Raw genomic sequence first — 22,048 nt, forward strand, 5'->3', positions numbered from 1 at the left:
CTCTCTCTCTCTCTCTCTCTCTCTCTCTCTCTCTCTCTCTCTCTATCTCTCTCTCTCTCTCTGTGCGCATGCGTGTGGATGGTGGAGCGGGTGGAGTGAGTGTGGGTGCTGCTGAGAGGTTGCGGTTCGCGTGAGTCTTTCTAAACTTTTCCTGTCTTTATGTTGTTTGTCAAATTGTGAATTAGACTGTAGTTTATTTGACTGGTTGTGTGTTGGTGGTGAGCTGGTAGCGTTGTCGGTGTTCGCCTGGGCAGCTGTCTGCTGTCACGGTGACAATGGACTTCGCGCTTGACCAGGAAACATGGTTTCAAGGTCTCGCCAGCTTTTCCGTGTTCAGTGGAGATTTGTAGTCTCGCTGTTGCGAAAATAGTAGGCGCTCCGGCCGTTAAGTCCGCGGCCAGGATGAATGGGGGTGTCGTGTTCTTTGTGGATGATTTGATTAAAGTAAATCGATTGATAACGGATGGTTTGATCATAAATTATACTTTTGTCTCTGTAATGCCGCTCGCAACACCGGCCATAAAGGTGATGTTGTCAAACGTTCCTCCGTTGGTGGGTGACGAGCTTATATTAAGGGAACTTGCCAGGTTTGGGAAAGTTGTAGCTCCTTTAAAGAAAATGTCTTCGGGTTTTAAGGCACCTGAATTACAGCATGTGGTTTCTCACAGAAGGCAGACGTTCATTATAATGAACAAACGTGATGATGAGTTGGATCTTAATTTTAAAGTAATAGTAGACAGGTTTGAGTATGTTATTTTTGCGACGTCACAAAACATGCGCTGTTTTGCGTGTGGAAGGGAGGGGCATCAGAGGCAAGCGTGCCCTGGGGAGGGGCCGAGCAGGGGAGAAAAGGAGGGGGAGAGTGCAATGAGGAAAGGAGGAGCAGCTTGGGGTGGGAATCGAGGGGTTGGGGGGGGGGGGATGAGGGGTAGTGGGGAGGTTTCTGAGAAGGTTATTGTACCGGATAGAAGTGAAAAGGGAATGGAAGGGGTGCGTACGGCTGGGATTGCAGCACGGGGAAAGAATGGTGGAGATGGTAAAGTGGGGGGGGGGGGGGGGGTGGTAGTAGGGGCTTGTGTACGTCAGGACGCGTTGGATAACCAGGTGAAGAGTGGAACTGTTGAAATAAAAGAGACAGATGGACCTGTTGAAATAAAAGGGGCAGATGCTGGGGATGAAAATGAGGGGGGGGGTTGTGGCAGGAAGGAGTACAGAGGTGGCAAGTGGACCTGTTGGAACACAAGGGACAGAGAAATTGGATGAAAATGAGGGGGGGGGGGGGGGTGGTGGCAGGAAGGGTTAGTAATGAGGGGAGTGTGCCTGGGGTGGCTGTAGCTGTTGAGGGAACAGGGTCGAGGGACTTAGTTGAGGGGGTCAGGGTGGAGGAAGTAGAGGTTATTGACATGGAAGAGGGGGACGGGGGGGTGGAGGTTGTTGGGCAGAAGAGGAAGATTGAAGTAGTTGGGTTGTCAAGCTCTCAAGCTAAGAAGACAGGTGTGACGGAGGAACTCAGCAGTACACAGAGTACACAAGGGAGTGTCTGGGGGGCGGAGTCTCAGATGTGCGAGAGTGGGGATGAGGAATATGGGAGCGATGATCCTGAAACTTCAGATGATGCTTGCTATACAATGGATGCAATGAAACTGTTTTTACAGGTGACAAAGAACAGGAAGGGAGTAGAGGTGGACATTTTTTTTCCAGATAAGGATTTGTTTGTTTTGGCAGCAAAGAAACATGAGGTTTAAAGGAGATGGTCGTTTTGTTGACACAGAGTTATACAGGATGAGGAAGATTGTGCAGAAGGTGCTGCGGGGCCCTAGTACGGTGGAGGACGGAGTGGAATCGGTGTAGTTTTGTTTGTTTTATTTATTTATTTTTGTTTTACCTTTTTTATTTTATAAATGAGAGTTTTTTTTTATTGGAGGGACTGGTGTGTTGTCACTTAGGGCTGGACATTTCAAGGTGTCCCACTACCGGGGCAAGGAGGCTGAGCCATTTTTTGTTCATCTCATGTACTCTTATACAGTTGTGGAACTTTGTAAAGACTGGGACTATGGAGGATTCAGAGACAGGAGCGAAGCGTATCGTTTTCATGCCCGATGGGAAGGCAGAGCCATACTCCTTCGGCAAACCTTTCATCAGAGTCGTCATGGGGGTTGTTATCTCTACCGTCTTTTTATGTTACCGGCACCATTACCTTGTTCATGGGTTGGGAGGTATGACTGTGGGGCTCATCACGTTCTACGCTGAAATGGACAGTTTCCTGATTCAGCCTCGGAGGATGATGGTAAAGCGGACTTTGCTGGTTACTTTCTACCCTATGTTCGGAATGGGTTTCATCAGGGTTTTGTGCTCTCGAATCAGACTGATTGATGGGAGGTCGCTGGGGGCTGCCAGTCTCCGCACGGGGGAGTGGGAGGTGAGGTTGGAGCGGCATCTGAACCAGGAAGGAAAAGGCGGCCTCGGACGGGGAGGCGAGGGTAACAACCTGTCTAATGAGGATGTCGGTCCAGAGTGCATCTCGGTCCCCATGCTCTGTTTTCGGCCTCCGACATCATCGATGCCATATGATATACGACTGGTGGACGGTAGGAGCATATATGGTAAGGCTGAAGGAGGAGGGTCGGCTGAAGAGGCGGCCCTGTTTATCCACGGGATCGGTTTTGACTGGAGTCTGTCGGACACACACAAAGGCCTGATGTGTTGTACCAAAAGGGGAAAGGTGAAGCTAGAGACGCTCGTCTCAGGACTAAGGTTTCTACAGTGCCTATCCAGTGTCTCTCTCGCTGACACACCCAGAACTTTGGATCATTTGGAGTTTTTTTTTTCTCTCCCTATGGGGGAAAATTTCAAAGTGACTTTTTGGTTCAGTTTCAGCATCGTTGTCCCTAATTGATTTTGTTTTTTGTTTTGTTTGGTTTGTTTTGTTTGTTTTTGTTGTTTGTTTGTTGTTTGTTTTGTTTTATTGTTTTTTGTGTTTTGTTGAGTTGTAGAGTATTTTATTGTTGAACGTTTTGTTGTATCTTGTGTAGTTTTAGTAAAAAATAAAGTTTTTTATAAAATCAAAATCTCTCTCTCTCTCTCTCTCTCTCTCTCTCTCTCTCTCTCTCTCTCTCTCTCTCTCTCTCAATTCAATTCAATTCAATTCAAATGGGCTTTATTGACATGGGAAACATACGTTTACATTGCCAAAGCCAAACAAAACAAAACAATCAAACAGAGAAAACAAAATAAATCAGTACATTACAGACGGAATTTCTAGTACAGTCTTTATGGTGGTTGCATTCCGCTGGATGTCCTTTTCTTGTCACAGCAGCTCACAAATCTTGCTGCTGTGTTTGCACATTCTTGTATTTATCCCAGTAGGTATGGGAGTTTTGAGTTATTGTCCATGTTTTCAAAGTCTCTTTGGGTGTTTACAATTTGTGGGAAGTATATGTCTCTGATGTCTTGGTATAGTGGGCAAGTTGTTAAGAAGTGGAGCTCGGTTTCCACCTCATCTTGTGTGCAGTGGGTGCATAGTCTGTCTTCTCTTGGGAGCCAGGTCTGCCTATGGCGGCCTTTCTCAATGGCTAGGCTGTGCTCGCTGAGTCTGTACCTAGTCAAGGATCTTCTTAGTTTTGGGTCAGTCACGGTGCTCAGGTATTCTGCCATTGTGTACTCTCTGTTTAGGGCCAAATAGCATTTCAATTTGCTCTGGTTTTGGGTTGTTTCTTTCCAATGTGTCAGATAGTTTTCTTTTTGTTTTCTTATAATTTGATTTAGTCCAGTGTGGTTACTGTCTGGTGGTTCTGCTTGTGTTTGTGAGCAGAGTCCCAGAACCATCTGGCTGAGTGGGCATCTATCGAGGGTCTCTCTGTGGGTGAGGGCTATGTTGTGGAGTGTGTCTGGGTCGCTTTCTTTTAGGTGGTTGTGGAATTTGAATGCTCTTTTTTGAATTTTTATGATTAGTGGGTATCTTCCTAGTTCTGCTCTGCATGCATTATTTGGCGTTTTCCGTTGGGTGCGGAGAATGGATTTGCAAAATTCTGCATGCAGAGTCTCAATTGGGTGTTTGTCCCATTTGGTGAAGTCTTGGTTTGCAAGTGGGCCCCAGACTTCACAACCATATAGGGAAATTGGTTCTATGACGGAGTCTAATATTTTGAGCCAGATTTTGACTGGAATGTCTAATATGATGTTCCTTTTTATGGCATAAAAAGCCCTTCTTGCTTTGTCTCTCAGGTCGTTCACAGCTTGATTGAAGTTCCCTGTAGCACTGATGTTTAGGCCGAGATATGTGTAGTTTTTTGTGTGTTCTAGGGAAATTGTGTCTAGGAGGAATTTGTGTTTTTGTTGTTGTAGGCTGGGCCTTTTTTGGAATATCATAATTTTAGTTTTGTTTAGGTTTACTGTCAGTGCCCATGTCTGGGAGAATTTGTGCAGAAGGTCAAGGTGCTGCTGTAGCCCTTCTTTTGTTGGGGACAGCAGCACCAGGTCATCTGCAAACAGTAGGCATTTGACTTCTGTGTTTGCTAGGGGGATGCCAGGTGCTGCAGTTTGTTCCAATGTTTTTGCCAGTTCATTTATGTATATGTTGAAGAGGGTTGGACTCAAACTGCACCCCTGTCTAACCCCCCGGCATTGAGGGAAGAAGTCTGTGTGTTTTCCCTCAATCCTCACAGCACATGTGTTGTTGGTGTACATTGACTTTATGAGGTCGTAGGTTTTCCCTCCAATGCCACTATCTAACAGTTTGTACAGCAGACCCTCGTGCCAAATTGAGTCAAATGCTTTTTGGAAGTCAACGAAACAGGAGTATACTTTGCTTTTATTTTTATTTATTTGGTTGTCGATTAGGGTGCTGAGGGTGAGAATGTGGTCTGTTGTACGGTGATTTGGTAGGAAGCCAATCTGTGATTTGCTCAATGTATTGTTGTTTGTGAGGAAATGTGTGAGTCTGTGGTTAATGATCATACAGAGGATTTTTCCAAGGTTGCTGTTGACACAGATCCCACGGTAATTGTTTGGGTCATATTTGTCTCCCTTTTTGTGGAGCGGTGTTATGAGTCCTTGGTTCCAGATATTGGGGAAGATCCCGGAGCTAAGGACAATGTTAAGGAGTTTTAGTATAGCCAATTGGAATTTGGAGTCTGTGAATATGATCATTTCTCTCTCTCTCTCTCTCTCTCTCTCTCTCTCTCTCTCTCTCTCTCTCTCTCTCTCTCTCTCTCTCTCTCTCTCTCTCTCTCTCTCTGTGTGTCAGGTCCGTTTGGGGAGCGAGACGACCAGCAGGTCTTCATCCAGAAAGTCATCCCCATCACCCACAAACTGTTTGTCCGCCTCTCCTCTACTGGAAGGAGGTATATTTATATATCTGCTCCTTTCTCTTTCTTTTCTCGATGTCAGCGGTTCTCAACCTATGCGTTGCGACCCAAAGTGGGGTTGCGGGTAGGTGACAGTTGCGTCGCGCATTGGCAAGAAAGAAAGAAAGAAAGAAATCGAGAGACAAGCCCAACACATCTCACTACATCCTGCGCATATTTAATCGCGGAGACCACGTCTCGTCTTTTGTGTGTAACCTTGACACTCGCAATGGATAGGTTTGTTGTCAGAAGCGTGGAGAGAGAGAGAAGAAGCGCAGATTTTACTTTAAAACAACCCACTGGCAGATAAATGTGCTGATAACGAATGGCTGGCAAAGCTGGCATACAGTATCTAGCCGACATCTTTGACCGCCTCAATGCGTTGAATCTGGGACTACAAGGTCCGGACGCCTGTTCCTTAATGATAAGCAAGCAGTGCAAGAATGCGGAAGCATTCTACCGTAGTGGCGTGCGGTAATGCGCCTTTCATTTTCCGCCGCCCAGCGCCCAGGTGCGTGCACCGGCAGCGGCGTGCTCGCTCAGGTGCGTGCGTGCGCCGGCGTGCTCGCGCGAGGTGCCCGCGCATGCGCATGAGATCCTGCCTTGGTTCGACACGAGCGGAGCTCAATATATATAAGTCACCGCCCCTTATTCAGTATCGAGAAATAGCTCAATTGGCAACACTGCATGGCTGTGGATCCTACAGCTCGTTTGCTGGCGAGTTCGAATCCCATAAAATATATTTTTTTTAACGTGATTTTTTTTTTAACGTGTATTCTTTCGCTGGTTAAGGTTAGGCATGGTTAAGGTTAAGGTTAAGGTTAGGCATTGTTTCGGAGTTGGTTAAGGTTAGAACGGTTAAGTTTAGGCGCTGTTAAGGAGCTGGTTAAGGTTAGAGTTTGTCAAAGAGAATGGCAATATTCTTTCTATGGTTAAGGTTAGGCATGGTTAAGGTTAAGGTTAAGGTTAGGCATTGTTTCGGAGTTGGTTAAGGTTAGAACGGTTAAGTTTAGGCGCTGTTAAGGAGCTGGCGCAATGGATAGGTTTGTTGTCAGAAGCGCGGAGAGAGAGAGAAGAAGCGCAGATTTTACTTTAAAACAACCCACTGGCAGATAAATGTGCTGATAACGAATGGCTGGCAAAGCTGGCATACAGTATCTAGCCGACATCTTTGACCGCCTCAATGCGTTGAATCTGGGACTACAAGGTCCGGACACAGACCTGTTTGGACTTGCAGCTAAAATGGAACATAGAAGGGCTCAGTGAACAATTTCGGAACTATTACACAGAGAGCACGGACAATTTGGACAACTGGATCCTAGATCCGTTCATTACGCATGGCGCAGCAGGCCTCCCACTGCTGAGCAGGAGGCGCAAATGTATCTTTCTTGTGACGAGAAAGTCAAGTTCACTGGACAGGCCCTCGCAAATCTGTCTGGAACGAGTACCCAGTGATGTGTAATGCACTGACATTACAAAAATAAATACATATCTCGCCTCAGAGTAGAAGCGGATCTGCGCCTCTTTCTCAGCACAACGCAGCCACGTATCATGGAACTGTTCAAATATACAAGCACACACCCTTCCCATTAAGTCTATTTTTTTTTTATTCTTAAAGTGCATGTGAACGCATTTTCTTTTCTTTTTTATGTTCTGGCAACATATTTGGGCTAAATATGCCTTGTTTTATAAATGTGTATACAGAAACAATTCCGTTGTTTTTGTTGATAATATTCATTCATTTCATTGATAACATAGTGCTGTAATTTCATTTTCTAATAAATATGCATAATCAAGTTCAACAACGTGTGCTTTTATCTTAATATTCCTTATTTCCACGTTGAAATTATGCAATACATTAAGTGTGGGGTCACCAAAATAAATCCTGTGTGTGTGTGTGTGTGTGTGTGTGTGCGCGCGCGCACGCGTGTGTGTGTCAGGATCTGTGAGGTACAGTCGGTGGACGGCACCACCATATCTTGCTTCATGGTGCGCGAGTGCGAGGGCTCCAGCCGGATGGGGTCGCGACCCCGGCGATACCTCTTCACCGGCCACGGCAATGGCAGCATCCAGATGTGGGACCTGACCACCGCTATGGACAACGCTAGCAAGGGAGAGGAGAGGAAGATAGAGGGTGAGGAGAGGAACATAGAGGGTGAGGAAGGGGTGGGGGAGGGGCATTTTCTCCCCTCCATTACGTTTGTTTTTAAGATTAAATACAATAAAAAAAAATATTGAATCCTGCCGTGTGATGAACGCAATTTGATATTGCAATACTATTGCAAACTGCTATTTCACTGCAACGTATTACCACAACATGGAGAAATCCACACCTAGTGTGGTATGTGTCTGTGTGTGAGTTTCAAAGCTTTTGGGTTTTGATTGACAGATGTAGGCGGGCCTACGGAGGAAGAGCTGCTGCAGCTATTGGACCAGTGTGACCTGAGCACTTCCCGCTGTGCCACGCCCAACATTAGCCCCGCCCCCTCTGTGCTGCACCACACACGGCTCAGAGAGTCCTGTTCCAGGTTAGTTACCAAACACACAGGTAGAGAGGCAGCAGAAAGACATGGATATAAGAGAGAGAGGCAGGCAGGCAGAGAGATACAGTATAGAGACATTACACACAAACATAGACTAGTCTGTGGCTAGTGTTGTTCACCCCATTGTGTTGTTCACCCCATTGTTGTCACACAGACATGTTTACTCAATAGAATTTACTTCAGTTACTAACTGTTAAATCAGCACACAATGCCAGGAAGAAAAACAACATTGAAAAGCCAGACAAGGAAACCTAAGTAGTTCCTGGTAAATTAAATCAAATCAAATGAAATGTATTTGTAAGGCCCGACAACACATGTTAATGTCCCCATGGGCCGGACACGTCTTCTTTAAACAAGTCAAGAAGACACATCAAAGTAAATCAAGAACAAAACAAAAACACCATAAAGTCCAGACAATTTAAAATTAATTAATGAATGCAACACTCCCAGACATACCCCACGCAAAGGTAAGGAAAAACTCACTAAAACCTAGCAATAGGAAAAAATGCACCACAGGCAATGTGGAGGAGAGAAACCTTAGAAGGGCCGCTCAAGGGGGGATCTCCCTTCTTAGATGTCGGTGATAGTAGTGTTGCAATAAAACAGGCGAAACAGTTGGTAAGCATGCACACATATGTGTAATGAAACACAGATAAGTGCATGCAATAGCAACTGAACATTTTGAAAGATTGAAAATAGAGCTGATAGCGGATCTATTTGAGGCATGGGGGCGGCGCAGAAAGGGTTGCATCCTGCTGGTCATCATCACGGGACGTCCACCACTCCGGTCAGCACCACAAGACAGCCACTCACAGGGAGACAGGGAGACGGGACAGGCGTTAGACAGTTTGCGTGATTGTGATGATGGGCGGACATAGCAATAGATACATGTGGTAAGCATATATGTGAATAGAATAGATATATATAGTAAGCATATTATGTGAATAGAATAGAAGTACATAACCCAGCAATGAACTCAACGTCTAAACCATGTTGACAGACCACGGACAGAAGACGGTAAGAAGCTGATCCATGGCCTCGGTGGTGCACGTAGAACAGTCACTGCAATCTTGGTCAACACTACGAGACAACCACTCAGAGAGAGATGGGGGGGGGGGGGGGTTGTGGACAGGGGCTAGAGAGTTCCCATGTTTGTAGTGGGTGGAGATGGGGTAATTAATACATGTAGTGAGCATATGCATACAGGGTGACAGTAGAATCAAAGTACCGTACTTTTCGCACTATACGCCGCACCTGACTATAAGCCGCAGCAGCTAAATTGAATGATGTGTACATATATAAGCCGCACTGGACTATAAGCCGCAGGTGTTTTAATGTGTAATTAGCATTGGGACACAATACTGTCGGACAAATAACAAGAATTAACTCATTTACAAGTTGTATTAAGTTTAGCAAATAAGGGAACAGATAAATAACATTTCAATGCAGTCAAAAAAGCAATATTTAGATTTTTACATTTTCGGGTTTGGTCACGTCAAGTCACATATAAGCCGCACCGTTATATAAGCCGCAGGGTCGAAAAATGGGGGGAAAAGCCGCGGCTTATAGTCCGAAAAGTACGGTATATAAGAAAATTGTGAAATTGAGTAATAGATAGAACTAAGAACTACTGCAAGCGTATGGATGAGATACAAGCCAATAGCTCAGGGCCGTATGCCCCGGGGGGGCAGGAGAAACCACTCAGAATTGGTCAGGGCAGAGCAGGTAAGGTTCAGCGCTGCAGGCCAGACAGGAGGGGGGATGAAGCTGTTCCATGGGACCGGTTGAGACAGAGACAGAGGTTAAAAGGTTCTCCCATGTCTGCAGAAAAGCAGACATGGGAGCAAATAGACATCCTAACTAAACTAGACAGAGTAATCTAAGGGTCAGTCCCCGACCAGGTGAGATCATGGTAGGTTGAAGGAGAGAGAAAAGATGGGTCTTAAGCAGGGATTTAAAAGCTGCGACAGAGCAGGCGCCCCTGATGACGGCAGGTAATTTGTTCCACAGGTAGGGAGCGCGGTAGACAAAGGCTCTGTGGCCGGCGGATTTCTTTTAACCCTAGGAATCGATAGAAGCCCTGCATGTTGTGAGCGCAGAGCACGAGCGGGTGAGTATCAAGATATGAGATTGGATAGATAGAGCGGTGCGAGCCCATTAAAAATTTTATAGGTGAGGAGTAGCACTTTAAAGTCATATCTGGCTAGAATAGGAAGCCAGTGTAAGGCGGACAAAACTGGTGTGATGTGATAACATTTTCTAGTTTTAGTTAGTATCTGTGCAGCTGCATTTTACATGAGTTGAAGGTTTTTAGATGCTTGAATTACGTAGGCCTGAAAAGAGTGCATTACAGTAGTCTAGACGTGATGAGACAAAAGCATGAATTAGGGTTTCAGCATCAGCCAGAGTTAAAATGGGGCGGATTTTTGCTATATTACGAAGATGGAAGAAGGCAATTTTGGTGCCATTTTTTTTGTGCATTAAATGAGAGGGGGGAATAAAAAATTACTGAGGTTTTTTATGGTGGAGCTCTGAGATACATGACAAGTATCAAAGTTGAGGGAGATGTCCTCAAACAGGCCTCTGTGGTTTGGGGGGCCAACGATTAACATCTCAGTTTTATCTACATTAAGGAGTAGAAAGTTTTACGACATCCACTTTTTAATGGCAAGCAGGCAAGCCTCAAGATTTTGTAATTGGGAGGAATTGTTTGGCTATGTATTAGGGATGTTCGATATTGGCTTTTTTACCGATACCGATATACCGATATTGTCCAACTCTTAATTTCCGATACCGATCCGATATATGCAGGGTCCCCCCCCCCCCCCAAAAACGGAATAATTTCAGGTAATTAACATTACATATCTCTTGTCGTGGAATTAACACAACATTATGCATACTTTTGACAATAAATAAAATCTGAATTTGTTCTTACTTGCTTGCCTGGGTAAATAAAGGTTAAATAAATGTAAAACCGATACAGATAATTTCCGATATCACATTTTAATGCCAATATCGGCCGATAATAGCGGTAAGCCGATAATATCGGACATCCTAGTATGTATAATTGGGTGTCATCAGCGTAAACATTAAAGTTTATGCCAAATTTGCGTATGATATTGCAGAGGGGTAGCATGTAAATCGAAAATAGCAAAGGGCCCAGAACAGAGCCTTGTGGGACACCGCATTGCACTGGGAGGGTCTCAGATGTTAAATCATTATAGACCACGCAGTGTGTTGATTGATTGAATGATTGAATTTTTTTTTATCCACTTTTTCTCCCATTTTCTATATTTTTTTCCCATCCCAATTTCATATCATCCAATTCAACCCTCCCCTGTCACGAACGCTGTTTCTTGCCTCCCACAAGCCGGCTGCAATGTGGACTAAGTCATACATAGCACAAGTCCCCTCCGGTACTTGAGGTAACAGCAGTCGCATCTTTTCACCTGCGCAGCTCGATCTCTCAGTGGCGAGGAGTAACGCGTGGGAGGCTCACGCTGCCCCCGACACTTCCTGATTCTACTGCGCAGGCGCACCAACCGACCTGTAGGAGTCGCTGTCCACAACGCCCGATCCCCACCCATCAGTTTCCCACCCCCTAATACGGCCAATGTGTATTAGTATGAACGACTAGCTAAACTGAAAGCAATGTGGAGCGCTGGGCTCGAACAGGCGAGCCCAGCGTCTCCGCATTCGTGGCGAGCGCCTTGCCCACTACGCCACGTAGCTGCCCGATTGATTGAAAACTTTATTAACAGATTGCAGAATGGGTACATTACAGTACGGCTCAATACACACAATTGTTAAGGGGATGCAGACCAGAGAAAGACTTTTGTCTTGTTTACATAATTTTCAATTCATAATGACATCGAGTGAAGCCCTAGGTTACCCATTACTAGAAAAGTTCGTCCGGAGACATTTGAGTGTTACACCCGGTCTGGAACAGGGTTTACTGCACTCTCGATACTGCCTACTAGCAGGATCTGGCCGGTACTGCACCTTCGGAGTCCCAGTATGCCTTTTAACGGCAACATACAGGTCCCTGACATTGAATAGGATATTAAAATCGGGAAAAAAGGGAAAACGATAACCGTTAACCGTTGGCGCCCAATAACGTATATATACGTGAATGGCCCCGAAAGTGTTAAAAGTCAACTAATTCAGTGTGGATTAGTTGATATTGACTAAACTGACTTCCTGAAATTCTCCCTCTCTGCCTCTCTCTTCCACCTTCTCTCCATCCTTCCCTCCCTCCCCTCTCTCGGGCCCCGCCTCCCTGCCTGCTCCCTACCACCCCTCAGCCTTCAACTCCAGACCCCAGAGCCTATCCCAGAGGCCCAGGCTACCTACGGAGCCCTCCGGCCCTACAGAGAGAGTCCCCTGCTGGCCCGTGCACGGCGCACAGAGTCCTTCCACAGTTACCGGTACTTTGTAGGACCAATTGAGCGTGTTGTGTTGGTAACCTTCAGGAGGTTGACCCATCCATCTATGGCAAAACCCCATCAATCGAGACTCTTCCTGGGTCAACTTCCTGGAATGTACTAATCTTCCCTCAGAGCCTAAATAACATAATAACATTCTAAATCCATATAATGATGAGGCAAAACCCATTTCCCATAATAATTATGTCCCCTGGCTTTAAACATGTAGTTATAGACTATCTATTACATATTTAAAGTATACAAATGCATACATCAAAAGAAACACTCAACAACATTAAATCACATTTATAGAATCTTATCAATTGCAACAAACTCAGGAAAATCTTTTATAAGAATGGTCTCAAGTCAAACTCCACCATTAGGCCATTAACTCATTGACTGCCACGCTGTTTTCCCATCTTTACTCCCTGGCGCCAGCGTTATTGACCATTTTCACAATGTTTGCGGACCCATCGTATATTCTATATTATAGTATATATAGTATAGTATGGCTCATTTGACAGGCACTATTTATAGTCCAACACTGACAAACCTGTTAATTTATACATACTTTCGTTTGTGCGCTATTTCATGCTAAACATCGCCGCGTTTCAAAAGAATCCAGTCTCGTTTTCTAGATCGCGAGATATGACGTGTTATATGCATATGCGCAAATCGTTCGGGTTGCTCGCCTGAAACCTATATTATTTCCAAATCAAAGGTATATACCATATAGATGTGTCTTCACAAAGTCATCAAGGGGGGGGGGGGGGGTTCGTTTTACGAAGCTGCGATAATTACCAAAAGCATGTTTTAGGTTCGGAAAAATACGACGCTGTGATCAATATGAAAGCATGTTTTAGGTTCGGTAAAATAGACCTAAAATAGACCTTACCTTTGTAAGAAGGTACTCCAAAATGAATAATCCCAGTAGTTCCATCGCAATCACCATTAGACAGTGTGCATTGGGCCTGGCTAGAATACGGAAAACAATAGGTTTCAGGTGAGCAAATCTGCGACAGATGGCTGTGTACTGCTTCACTTTGAGGGGGAGGGGATTCCTCCAGCCAGAGGCACATAGGCACTGAGAGACACCTTAGAGACCCAGTTCAAAAGGTAGGTGATACTGCCACCTGTCGGGATTCGATCATTATTGCAATTTTAACAGCGGTGCCAGGGAGACATAGGAAGGTCCGTGTGAGTGTTTAGAATGGGGAAAAAAGGATCTAAACCTGTACTATCTCGGGTTTGGCGCTCAACGGTTGGATTCGAAACTCGAACTATCTCGGGTTTGGCGCAGAAAGAGTTAAAGGAACAGTTCACTTTGTTTACGATGATAATCTAATTTGTCACAAACTGGGAGTTATTTGAATCTATCCAAAAATAACTGTCGCCAGTGTTTTAGCATTTGAGTTATTTTAAGTAGAAATTGTTAGCATTTGTTATCAATACTAGTGGAAATCAAAACTTGGAATCAAACTTACCAACGTGTTCTGTATCTTGAGAGCTCGGCTGCATCAGAATGATATAATTCACATACAAAATAATCTAAATGGCCCTATGTTGTCAAATGGTTAGGAAGTTGCTTTGAAGATGCTACATGCTACATCAGAGACATGCTAACGCCAGAAACCATGTGCATCTATGGCATCTCGTCAGCTCCATCCATAGACTCCAAATGGTCCTGAACGCATCTGCATGACTTCTAGCCCACACAGAATCCTGGCACCACATCACCCCAGTTCTAAAAGACCTCCACTGGCACCACACCACCTCAGTCATAAAATACCTCCACTGGCACCACATCACCTCAGTCCTAAAATACCTCCACTGGCACCACACCACCTCAGTCCTAAAATACCTCCACTGGCACCACATCACCTCAGTCCTAAAATACCTCCACCTGGCACCACACCACCTCAGTCCTAAAATACCTCCGGTGGCACTACACCACCTCAGTCCTAAAATACCTCCACTGGCACTACACCACCTAAGTCCTAAAATACCTCCACCTGGCACCACATCACCTCAGTCCTAAAATACCTCCACTGGCACCACATCACCTCAGTGGCTTTTTGTCTCCCACCGGATCAATTACAATATCCTGGTCCTCAGCTGCCAAGCCCCCCATATCTCACAGACCTTACCAACAGTCTCTGTCCCTCAGCCTGCCTTTTCTCCAGGCTCCATCTCCCAGGCAAACACTGGAGAGACAGACGGATTCCTTCCTTTATAGTTCCTTTATAATCAAATGGGATGGTGACTGAAAGTCAAATGTTTCACACTCCTACTGTACCAATTCATGTTTCTATCCATCCATCCATCCATCCTTATCTATAAATACATATTTCCTACAGAGACTTCCAGAGCTTCAGCTTCGGACGCAGCATGACGGAGAGCACAGAGGTGGGCCTCTGCCCAGCCCTGGACGTCCGGCGCTCCCTGGGTGAGTACGGGCCGGAGGAGGTCGAGAGGAGGGCCTCCGCCATGGAGCTCTGGGCCACCAGCCGACCTGCCAGTGCCAGCCCCAACACGGCCACCGCTATCGTTGTCGTCAGCGCTCCATCTGCGGATGGCCTCCCGGAATCTCCACGGCAACCCGCCGACTGCCTGGCGGCGGAGGGAGACGTGCGGCGAAAGGTCCCGCCGCAGCCCGAAGACGGAGAGGGGGCGGGGTTAGGGGGAGGGGAGGGGAGTAAGGCAGATGGAGGGGTGAGGAAGAAGGGGGTACTGGAGGGAGGGATGTTTCTGGGGAGGAAGAGGGCTCCCCCTGTCCCGTACCTCTCCTCCCTCCCCGCCTCCTCCTCCGTGGGGTCAGAGGGAGGTGGCAGCGACTCCTCTGCCACAGCCTCCCTGTCCCCGACCAAACTGGCCTCCACCTCCCCTCGGCACAGGAAGTCGGCCCCTGAGCCCTCCAATCAGGACAGCAGCTTGTGAACAACAGACAGACCCCCCCCTAACCAAGCAATGGAAACATCTCAAGGAGGAGTTATGGAATGGGAATACCTGGTGTCTAAGGCAGCATTGTAACGGTGGAGCATAACCACCTGTGTCAACCTGTACCCACCTCCTCAGAAGTCTACTCACAATTCCATTCCAATAATTAAATGATATAATGTCACCTACTTATTACCCTAAATAGCACTGACACACACTGTAGATGGATGGTGGGGGTTAGTATAGGATGATTTCTCATCTGCCGTTTGGTATCAAACATGATGCCTACTCCAAAAACGAGTATATATAGTGAGTAGGCTACTAGCGTGCTGAATGGTAGTATGAGGAATGTCAAGGGGAACTATGCCAATTTCAGAAGTCATACATGTTATTCCTATGATCTGAGACAGAAGTAAGACTCAAACTTGTGATGTCATCAGGTATAAAGTATGAAGCTCCTCCATATAGACAATTAATTGGGAAAGAACTGATAACTGAGAACACTACTGTAGAATGAAACTCATTTGGGCATAAAAACTAACATTCTGTGGGTCCAAAAATGCATTCATTGTGACTTCTGGCTTTAGGAGAGAGTAGCTCATGTTCACTAATACTGACTGAACCTTCCATGGAAATAACATGTTGGAATGCTTAATTTGGCTGGTGTTCAACTTTAAAGTTAAACCTGCACTATGTAACTTTTTTATGGAATAATAGCGCTTCTTTAGCAATCTACTGTAAGTCAGGGATTTGGGGCTGAGCTGTAAAACACTGTGTAGTTACCGTTCACAGCCACAGGGTGCTGCTATTGTTTGGGAAAGTTACAAAGTGCAGGTTTTTACGCCAGGTTATTGGTGTCGCCGACCAGTGGTGCGTTGGTGATTTCATACCTGGTTGCACTGTGTTTTAATGACGCCACGTGCACGCACGCTCCCGGGTGCGTGCGCACGCTCCCGCGCATGCGCACAAATGTTCCCTCGCGTGCGCACAGACTAAAGACAATGTCTAATTGCCTCTAGGAATGGAATGTAACACATTTCATTCACACGTTTTGTGTGAATGTATCTGAGGACGTATTTGAACACACCTGACGACCTGAGCTATTGATATGCAAAGTAGCCAGGTGGGTACTTGGCGAGTTGGCGCATCAGTCGAGTGCAGCGCATTCCTGTGTGCACGCGCGTGCATGTGCGTGCTTCTGCTCACAGAGCCGGTTGCTCGGCGTGCAACCCCATCCCATGACCAACGCACCCCTGTCGCCGACCCAGGTTTGATTGCTGTGTAAAGAATGTCAAGCCGGTGTTGCTAATAAACAACAAAAATGTTTTATCAACTGGTCAACACTGCTCAAAACGGCTTTAGCTGCCTGATGCGCCTGCACTGTGATCACAGCGCATGCGCATCAGGCACCCAATGGCGAAAATAAAGCTGTGTTGACCAGTTTATAAAAATTATTTAAAATGTTTATTAGCAACACCGAGCTTTCAAACCATTGCGTTTCTCTGTCGAAACCCTCGTGCAACTGTGCGTACCTTTGAAATTTCTCTGCGATATTTGTACAACGAGCGTTTCGCGGAGGACCAGTTCTTCAGTTAATTATGGGATTTCCCAATGGAGGAGCAAGGGACTGTGGATTCACTTGGTGCATCACAGTCACGAAAGGGGCTAAGAATCGGGAGGGTTAAAGTAACCCCTCGTAACCTAAGAGAAAAGCCAGAGCCGATCCGGTGCTCTGGGTGGAGGATTGCCGGCGCAAATGCAATGGTAACCATCTCGTGCGCCACTATCGGAGACGAGCACAAGAGAAGCATCGTTTATGTGATCCATAGAAACAGGAGGTCTGTTGAGTTGCATTAGGTGTATTAGCAGCAGGAGATCCATTGATTCCCATTGAGTCTTCTCTGCAATGTGAGGTGATCATGCTGGGTAAAAGGGGGTAAGGAACAGCTGTGGAAAGTAAACAGATCATTGGCTGCGTTTACATGGACAGTTTATTCCCCTTTTCATTCGGAATTAACGTTAAATCCTATTTAAAGTTATCATGTAAACATCTGAAAATACTTAATTCCGAATGAAAATGGCCATTCCGAAATAAAATCCATTCCGATGTAAGTGGCCGGTTTATTCCGTTTATCATTCCGAATTAAAGCTTTTTCTGTCCATGTAAACGCTTTTTCGGAATTAGTTCCCCCCGGTCTTTCTGCGCATGATCGCGCATAGGCTACAGTACACATAGATGATCGCGAACAGGGGCACATATTGTTCCATAGCATACGCCTTCAGTTGATCATGACAAATCCTCTCTTACCTTGACGATTAAAAAGCCTCCATAATTTAGTAAATAAAGCTGTAGCCAGCCAGCTAGTATTGATGCTATACAAAATGCTATCCACAAAATAGCTACAGAGCTAACCAACTAAATATAATGGTATCCTGAGGTAACGTTAGATACAGCGTTTGCTAGTCGAAATGACTGGACACACACAGGGACAAGTTAAACATCAATCAATTAATTTATTCCAACAGGTAGTTTGAGCTGCATGTGAGCCGCGGTCTTTCTCTCCTCTCCTTTGGAAACTAATGATGATACGTAACGTTAGCTAGAAAAAGCACAGAACCGGCCGGCAAAAGTCAAGCTGCTAGCAACAGACACTATAATACTTCCGTCGGGGGATTTCAAAATAAAAGAGCGACGTCTAAAAGCACCGTAAATAGGTTTATTTTGTACATTATCTAACGTTAACACGAACCTAAACTAACTTTAGATTAGTTTAGGTTCGTGTAACGGTAGATATTGTAAAGAATAAACGTATTTACGGTGCTTTTAGACGTCGCTTTTATTTTGAAACCCCCCGCCCGGAAGTAAAAATTATGCTTATTTGTCTGCTTGTTATCAATGGGTTGCTATATACGGGGTACAATGTTACATAGGCTGTGCGTCGATGTTGCAGAAGCATAAAGGCCTGCAACACCTTTGCTTTGTCGATGTTGTGGTGCAGTTGCTTTGAAGTTGCTGTAGCATTTAGAGGCCTTTAACGTTAGCAGAATAGACACACCGAGAGTCTGGTTAATGTTGTTTGGTACGCTAGCACAGTAGCTGAGAATACCGGTCGCAGCTGGTTTGTTTACTTCTGGTAAACGTAATGACGTTAACATCCTGTTTACGTTTACCCAATCAGAAGCCTTCCCAACCCCAAACCTTACGATGACTCGAAAACTCCCGATTAGACAGTGACTTTCATGTAAACACCTTGTCGGAATTAAGATTTGACATGTAAACTCGCATGATTTTTTTTTACATCCGAATGATTTAATTCCGAAGTTATAATTCGGAATTAAAAGTCACCATGTAACCGCAGCCATTGTTGGGCCTGATTCTAGAATGGTTCTGTTACACTATTTTAACCCAGCAGGTCCGCACAGGCAGAGGGCTCTCCTTGAAGATCCTGAGAGCCGTGACGTTTAAACGCTCGTGCAAAATTAGTAAAAAAGTAATGGATAACTTTGTAAAAATGATGAGGGTTAAAAGATCTCAAGAGTTATATTGTCTCTAGAGAAATTTAGAAGCTATTAAAAATTTTTTAATCTAATAAATAATAATACATGTATGGAAGGAGCTTTATCCCAGACCTGCCTCGTCCTAATGGCATTTCCAAATTGTTCCACCGTCATGTTTGAATAACTAAAGCAGCCTGGCTGTATTGTGTGCTTTTTGCACGTCACGGATCGATAATATCCTAGACAGTGAAATTGGCTCATGAAAAGAGTGGGAACCCAGTAGATGTTTCACTGTAGTGCTTCTGTGACGTATGGCATGCTATTATCGCTAGGGTCCCACTGTTGACCACAAACCTGCTTGTACTTGCTCATTTCCTTCATATTTAGTGAAATGGGGTGTGCCTATCACTATCAGTTCAAATGTAACAAAAATCATTGCTGATGCTGTACACGTGACGGGGAATCTGCTCTCGGCTTTGCGTTCACTCTTGCGACGGGGGTGGAAGAATTTGGAGGCTAGTTAACTTTTTTGAGTGATGCCTTGTCAATGCACCTTTTTATTTTTCTTGGAAGAAGACCAAAGGCTTGTGAAGATAATGGATTCTGGCAAAGTGTGTCTTAGATTTATACTACAATGTACATTTATTTATTTTTAATTGTATTTAACTATATACCTTTTCAGTGGAATTGGGCTGCTAGGGAACACCTTGGGCCCAAGTTTATTTCCTGTCAGCTATTGATATTAGCCAAGATCTTTAGAAAAAAAAATAGTTATTAAATAACTGACACTAATTCTTGACACAGGGAACGGATCTGGGCCCATATTCACAGCAGTTCCCAGAGTAGGAGTGCGGATCTGCGGTCAGTGACACTTATTCAAATGAACAGACTGAAGAAGCTTTGTGAATATGAGCTGTGTTGCAAATATCTTCTATACTTCTCCTGTGTGAATCTAGCTGAAGCAACACACATCTCATCTTGTCATTGACATATTAAAAACACATACAATCTTTTAATTTTATTTGTTGACGCACAGAAAATATAATACTGTACGGTCAGTACAAAAGTTGAAAACATTTTAATGAAGAAAGTAGATGAGACGCACAGAAAATATCATATACTGTACGTGTACGGTCGGTACAAAAGTTGAAAACATTTGAATGAAGAAAGTTGACGAGAGGCATTTCCCTAAGGAAGGATGACCCTGTTATCACATCACAATACTAGGATTAAAGGGGTACTTTGGGTTTTCTTGACACAAAGTGGTATGAGATGCTTCCCAGTGTAATCAATTAGCTGACTTACAGAGACCTTTGGTTGAAGTTCTGGCCGTGTTCCGAGCGACCTGGGCAGCTTCAGACAGGCAGCATATGGAGACCATTAATACAGATGTTGTAATCCACACCACAACATGCAACGTTTTAACCATCCACAATAGAATACAAACAGTCCTCATGTATTGCTGATGCTCGATTCTTTTCTCAGAACGATACAATATCTTGTAACTATTTACTAGTTTATTGAAGTAGCCAGTGTACTAGGTAATGGGCCTATCTAGCTAGCTAGTTCCAAGTGGTTCTGAGAGAAGAATCGAGCATCAGAAATACACGAGGACTGTTGTATTCTGTTGTGGCCTTTTAAAAACCTTTGTTTGCATGTGGTGTGGATTAAAACCTTTTGTTACTGCACCTCATCTGCTGCCTATCTGGAATTGCCTGACTCGCTCAGAACTTGGACCACGGGTCTCAGTAAGTCAGCTAATGGCTATGCATCGATTACACAACTATTTCATAGCAAGTATTTCATACCAATGAATGTACAAACAAACCCAAACTGTCCCTTTAATCTTTTAACCAGAGTCTCCATTTTTGACTAAACTTTTGAATGGCCTTCATGTATGTACGTAGGAACCATGTGTTTGTGCTTAGCCAACTCAATAACAGACAAAATATATATGGCAAAACTGTTTGTAGATTACATTGGAATGTTGCACATACCGAGGTTCCTTGAATATTTAATTGTGAAGACCTGAGAGGATTGGACACTATTCAAATCATCCATCATGCCAACACCATGAGTTTAAGTGACTCGTTCTTCACGGCGGTCCGGGCGGCACATAATGTTTTGGCAATGATATTATTTATGGATTATTATTTGGAGCTTTTGGTGCCCAACTGGAATGTTGTACACTTGAGCACATTATATTATCATTTCAATATTAGAGATGTCCACAGTCATGAATTGTGCAAAGACATCAATCTAATATGCAACTTGATTGATACATGGAAGGGAGCTTTGCATAATCCAAATCTCTTCATATAGATCCATTAATTAAGTGTGATGCTTTGTTGATAGCTGTTGACTGTTGTATTGATTAACAATCATAGCCTGTATTGATATTAACATGCTATTGGACCTATTTGCATTTGCACGCACACTATGAAGACTGAAGATATGAATGAACATAGAATCTATTTGAATATCGTTCCTCAGTTTTTCTCTGGCTATGTTTACAGTTTACCCCAGCCAGATTTGAGCTAAGTGAAAGGAATATATTTATTTACAATACGTTGCCCTGTCATGATACAGTATGTCTATGTCAGAAATACATTATATTGTATTTTATTTAGATTTTTATGTTTGATTTTTTTTTCACACATTCATATCTGGGATCAGCTCAGCCCACCCACATTCTTCCTACTGTTGGCCACTGAGTAGTTGGGGGTTCAGTGCCTTGCTCAAGGGCACCTCAGCAATATGATATTGGAAGGAGAGGAGAGTGACAAATGTTTTCAGCTGGTCAAGGGACTTGGTTGGCTGGTTCAGGAGTCACAAGTCTGCTTCTCTAGCCATTCCCTTTCACTGTACATTTGTTTTGAAAGTCAAAAGTTATACAAAGTTATATATAAAAGAACAAGGTTAAAAACGGTGGTTGTTCAGTCATGTCTACTGCACATGCTGGTGCATTGCAATATGAATTGTCTGTGAACGCTGATTCAGATCCCATGTTAACTGAAGACGATCAAAAAGGAATGAATGAATTCTCAATAGATAAAATCACAATTGTTGTAATTGTCTAAATAACATTGATCAGCCACAGTAGGCCTATAGGAAAGGATTTTAAATTGTGTGTGTGCTGACCAATGAGAAAGCTAGAAGGATGATTAAAGGCTCAGTATGGAATTAAGAGTACGGCACCCATTGTTGAGCCACATCGCTACTGTAACCTTTTGTTTTTATTTATTTATATTTGATTAAAATACGCTTCCCCCAAATTATTTCACTAAGCTGTTGATATAGT

General features: G+C 44.4%; 1 protein-coding gene across 3 annotated transcripts in view; it reads left to right on the forward strand.

Moving 5' to 3' along the window:
* The window catches only part of kctd3 (potassium channel tetramerization domain containing 3), a 98,445-nt gene that overhangs the window by 73,064 nt on the left and 3,333 nt on the right, over nucleotides 1–22,048 (forward strand). Inside the window, exons 16-20 of one of the 3 annotated variants that reach the window (XR_014620858.1) lie at nucleotides 5,246–5,342; nucleotides 7,286–7,500; nucleotides 7,735–7,873; nucleotides 12,193–12,315; nucleotides 14,670–17,185. Coding sequence is in view for 2 of the 3 variants with exons in the window: in XM_084337912.1 (XP_084194038.1) it covers nucleotides 5,246–5,342; nucleotides 7,286–7,500; nucleotides 7,735–7,873; nucleotides 12,193–12,315; nucleotides 14,670–15,249 (1,154 nt within the window). In the remaining variant the exon portion in view is untranslated. Of the gene's footprint in view, nucleotides 1–5,245; nucleotides 5,343–7,285; nucleotides 7,501–7,734; nucleotides 7,874–12,192; nucleotides 12,316–14,669; nucleotides 17,930–22,048 lie in introns of those variants that run through there. The other 2 variants (XM_084337912.1, XM_084337913.1) reach the window with 2 other exon arrangements.

The sequence above is a fragment of the Notolepis coatsorum genome (assembly GCF_963971535.1).
Source record: "Notolepis coatsorum genome assembly, chromosome: 2".
In the NCBI taxonomy this organism is placed as follows: domain Eukaryota; kingdom Metazoa; phylum Chordata; class Actinopteri; order Aulopiformes; family Paralepididae; genus Notolepis; species Notolepis coatsorum.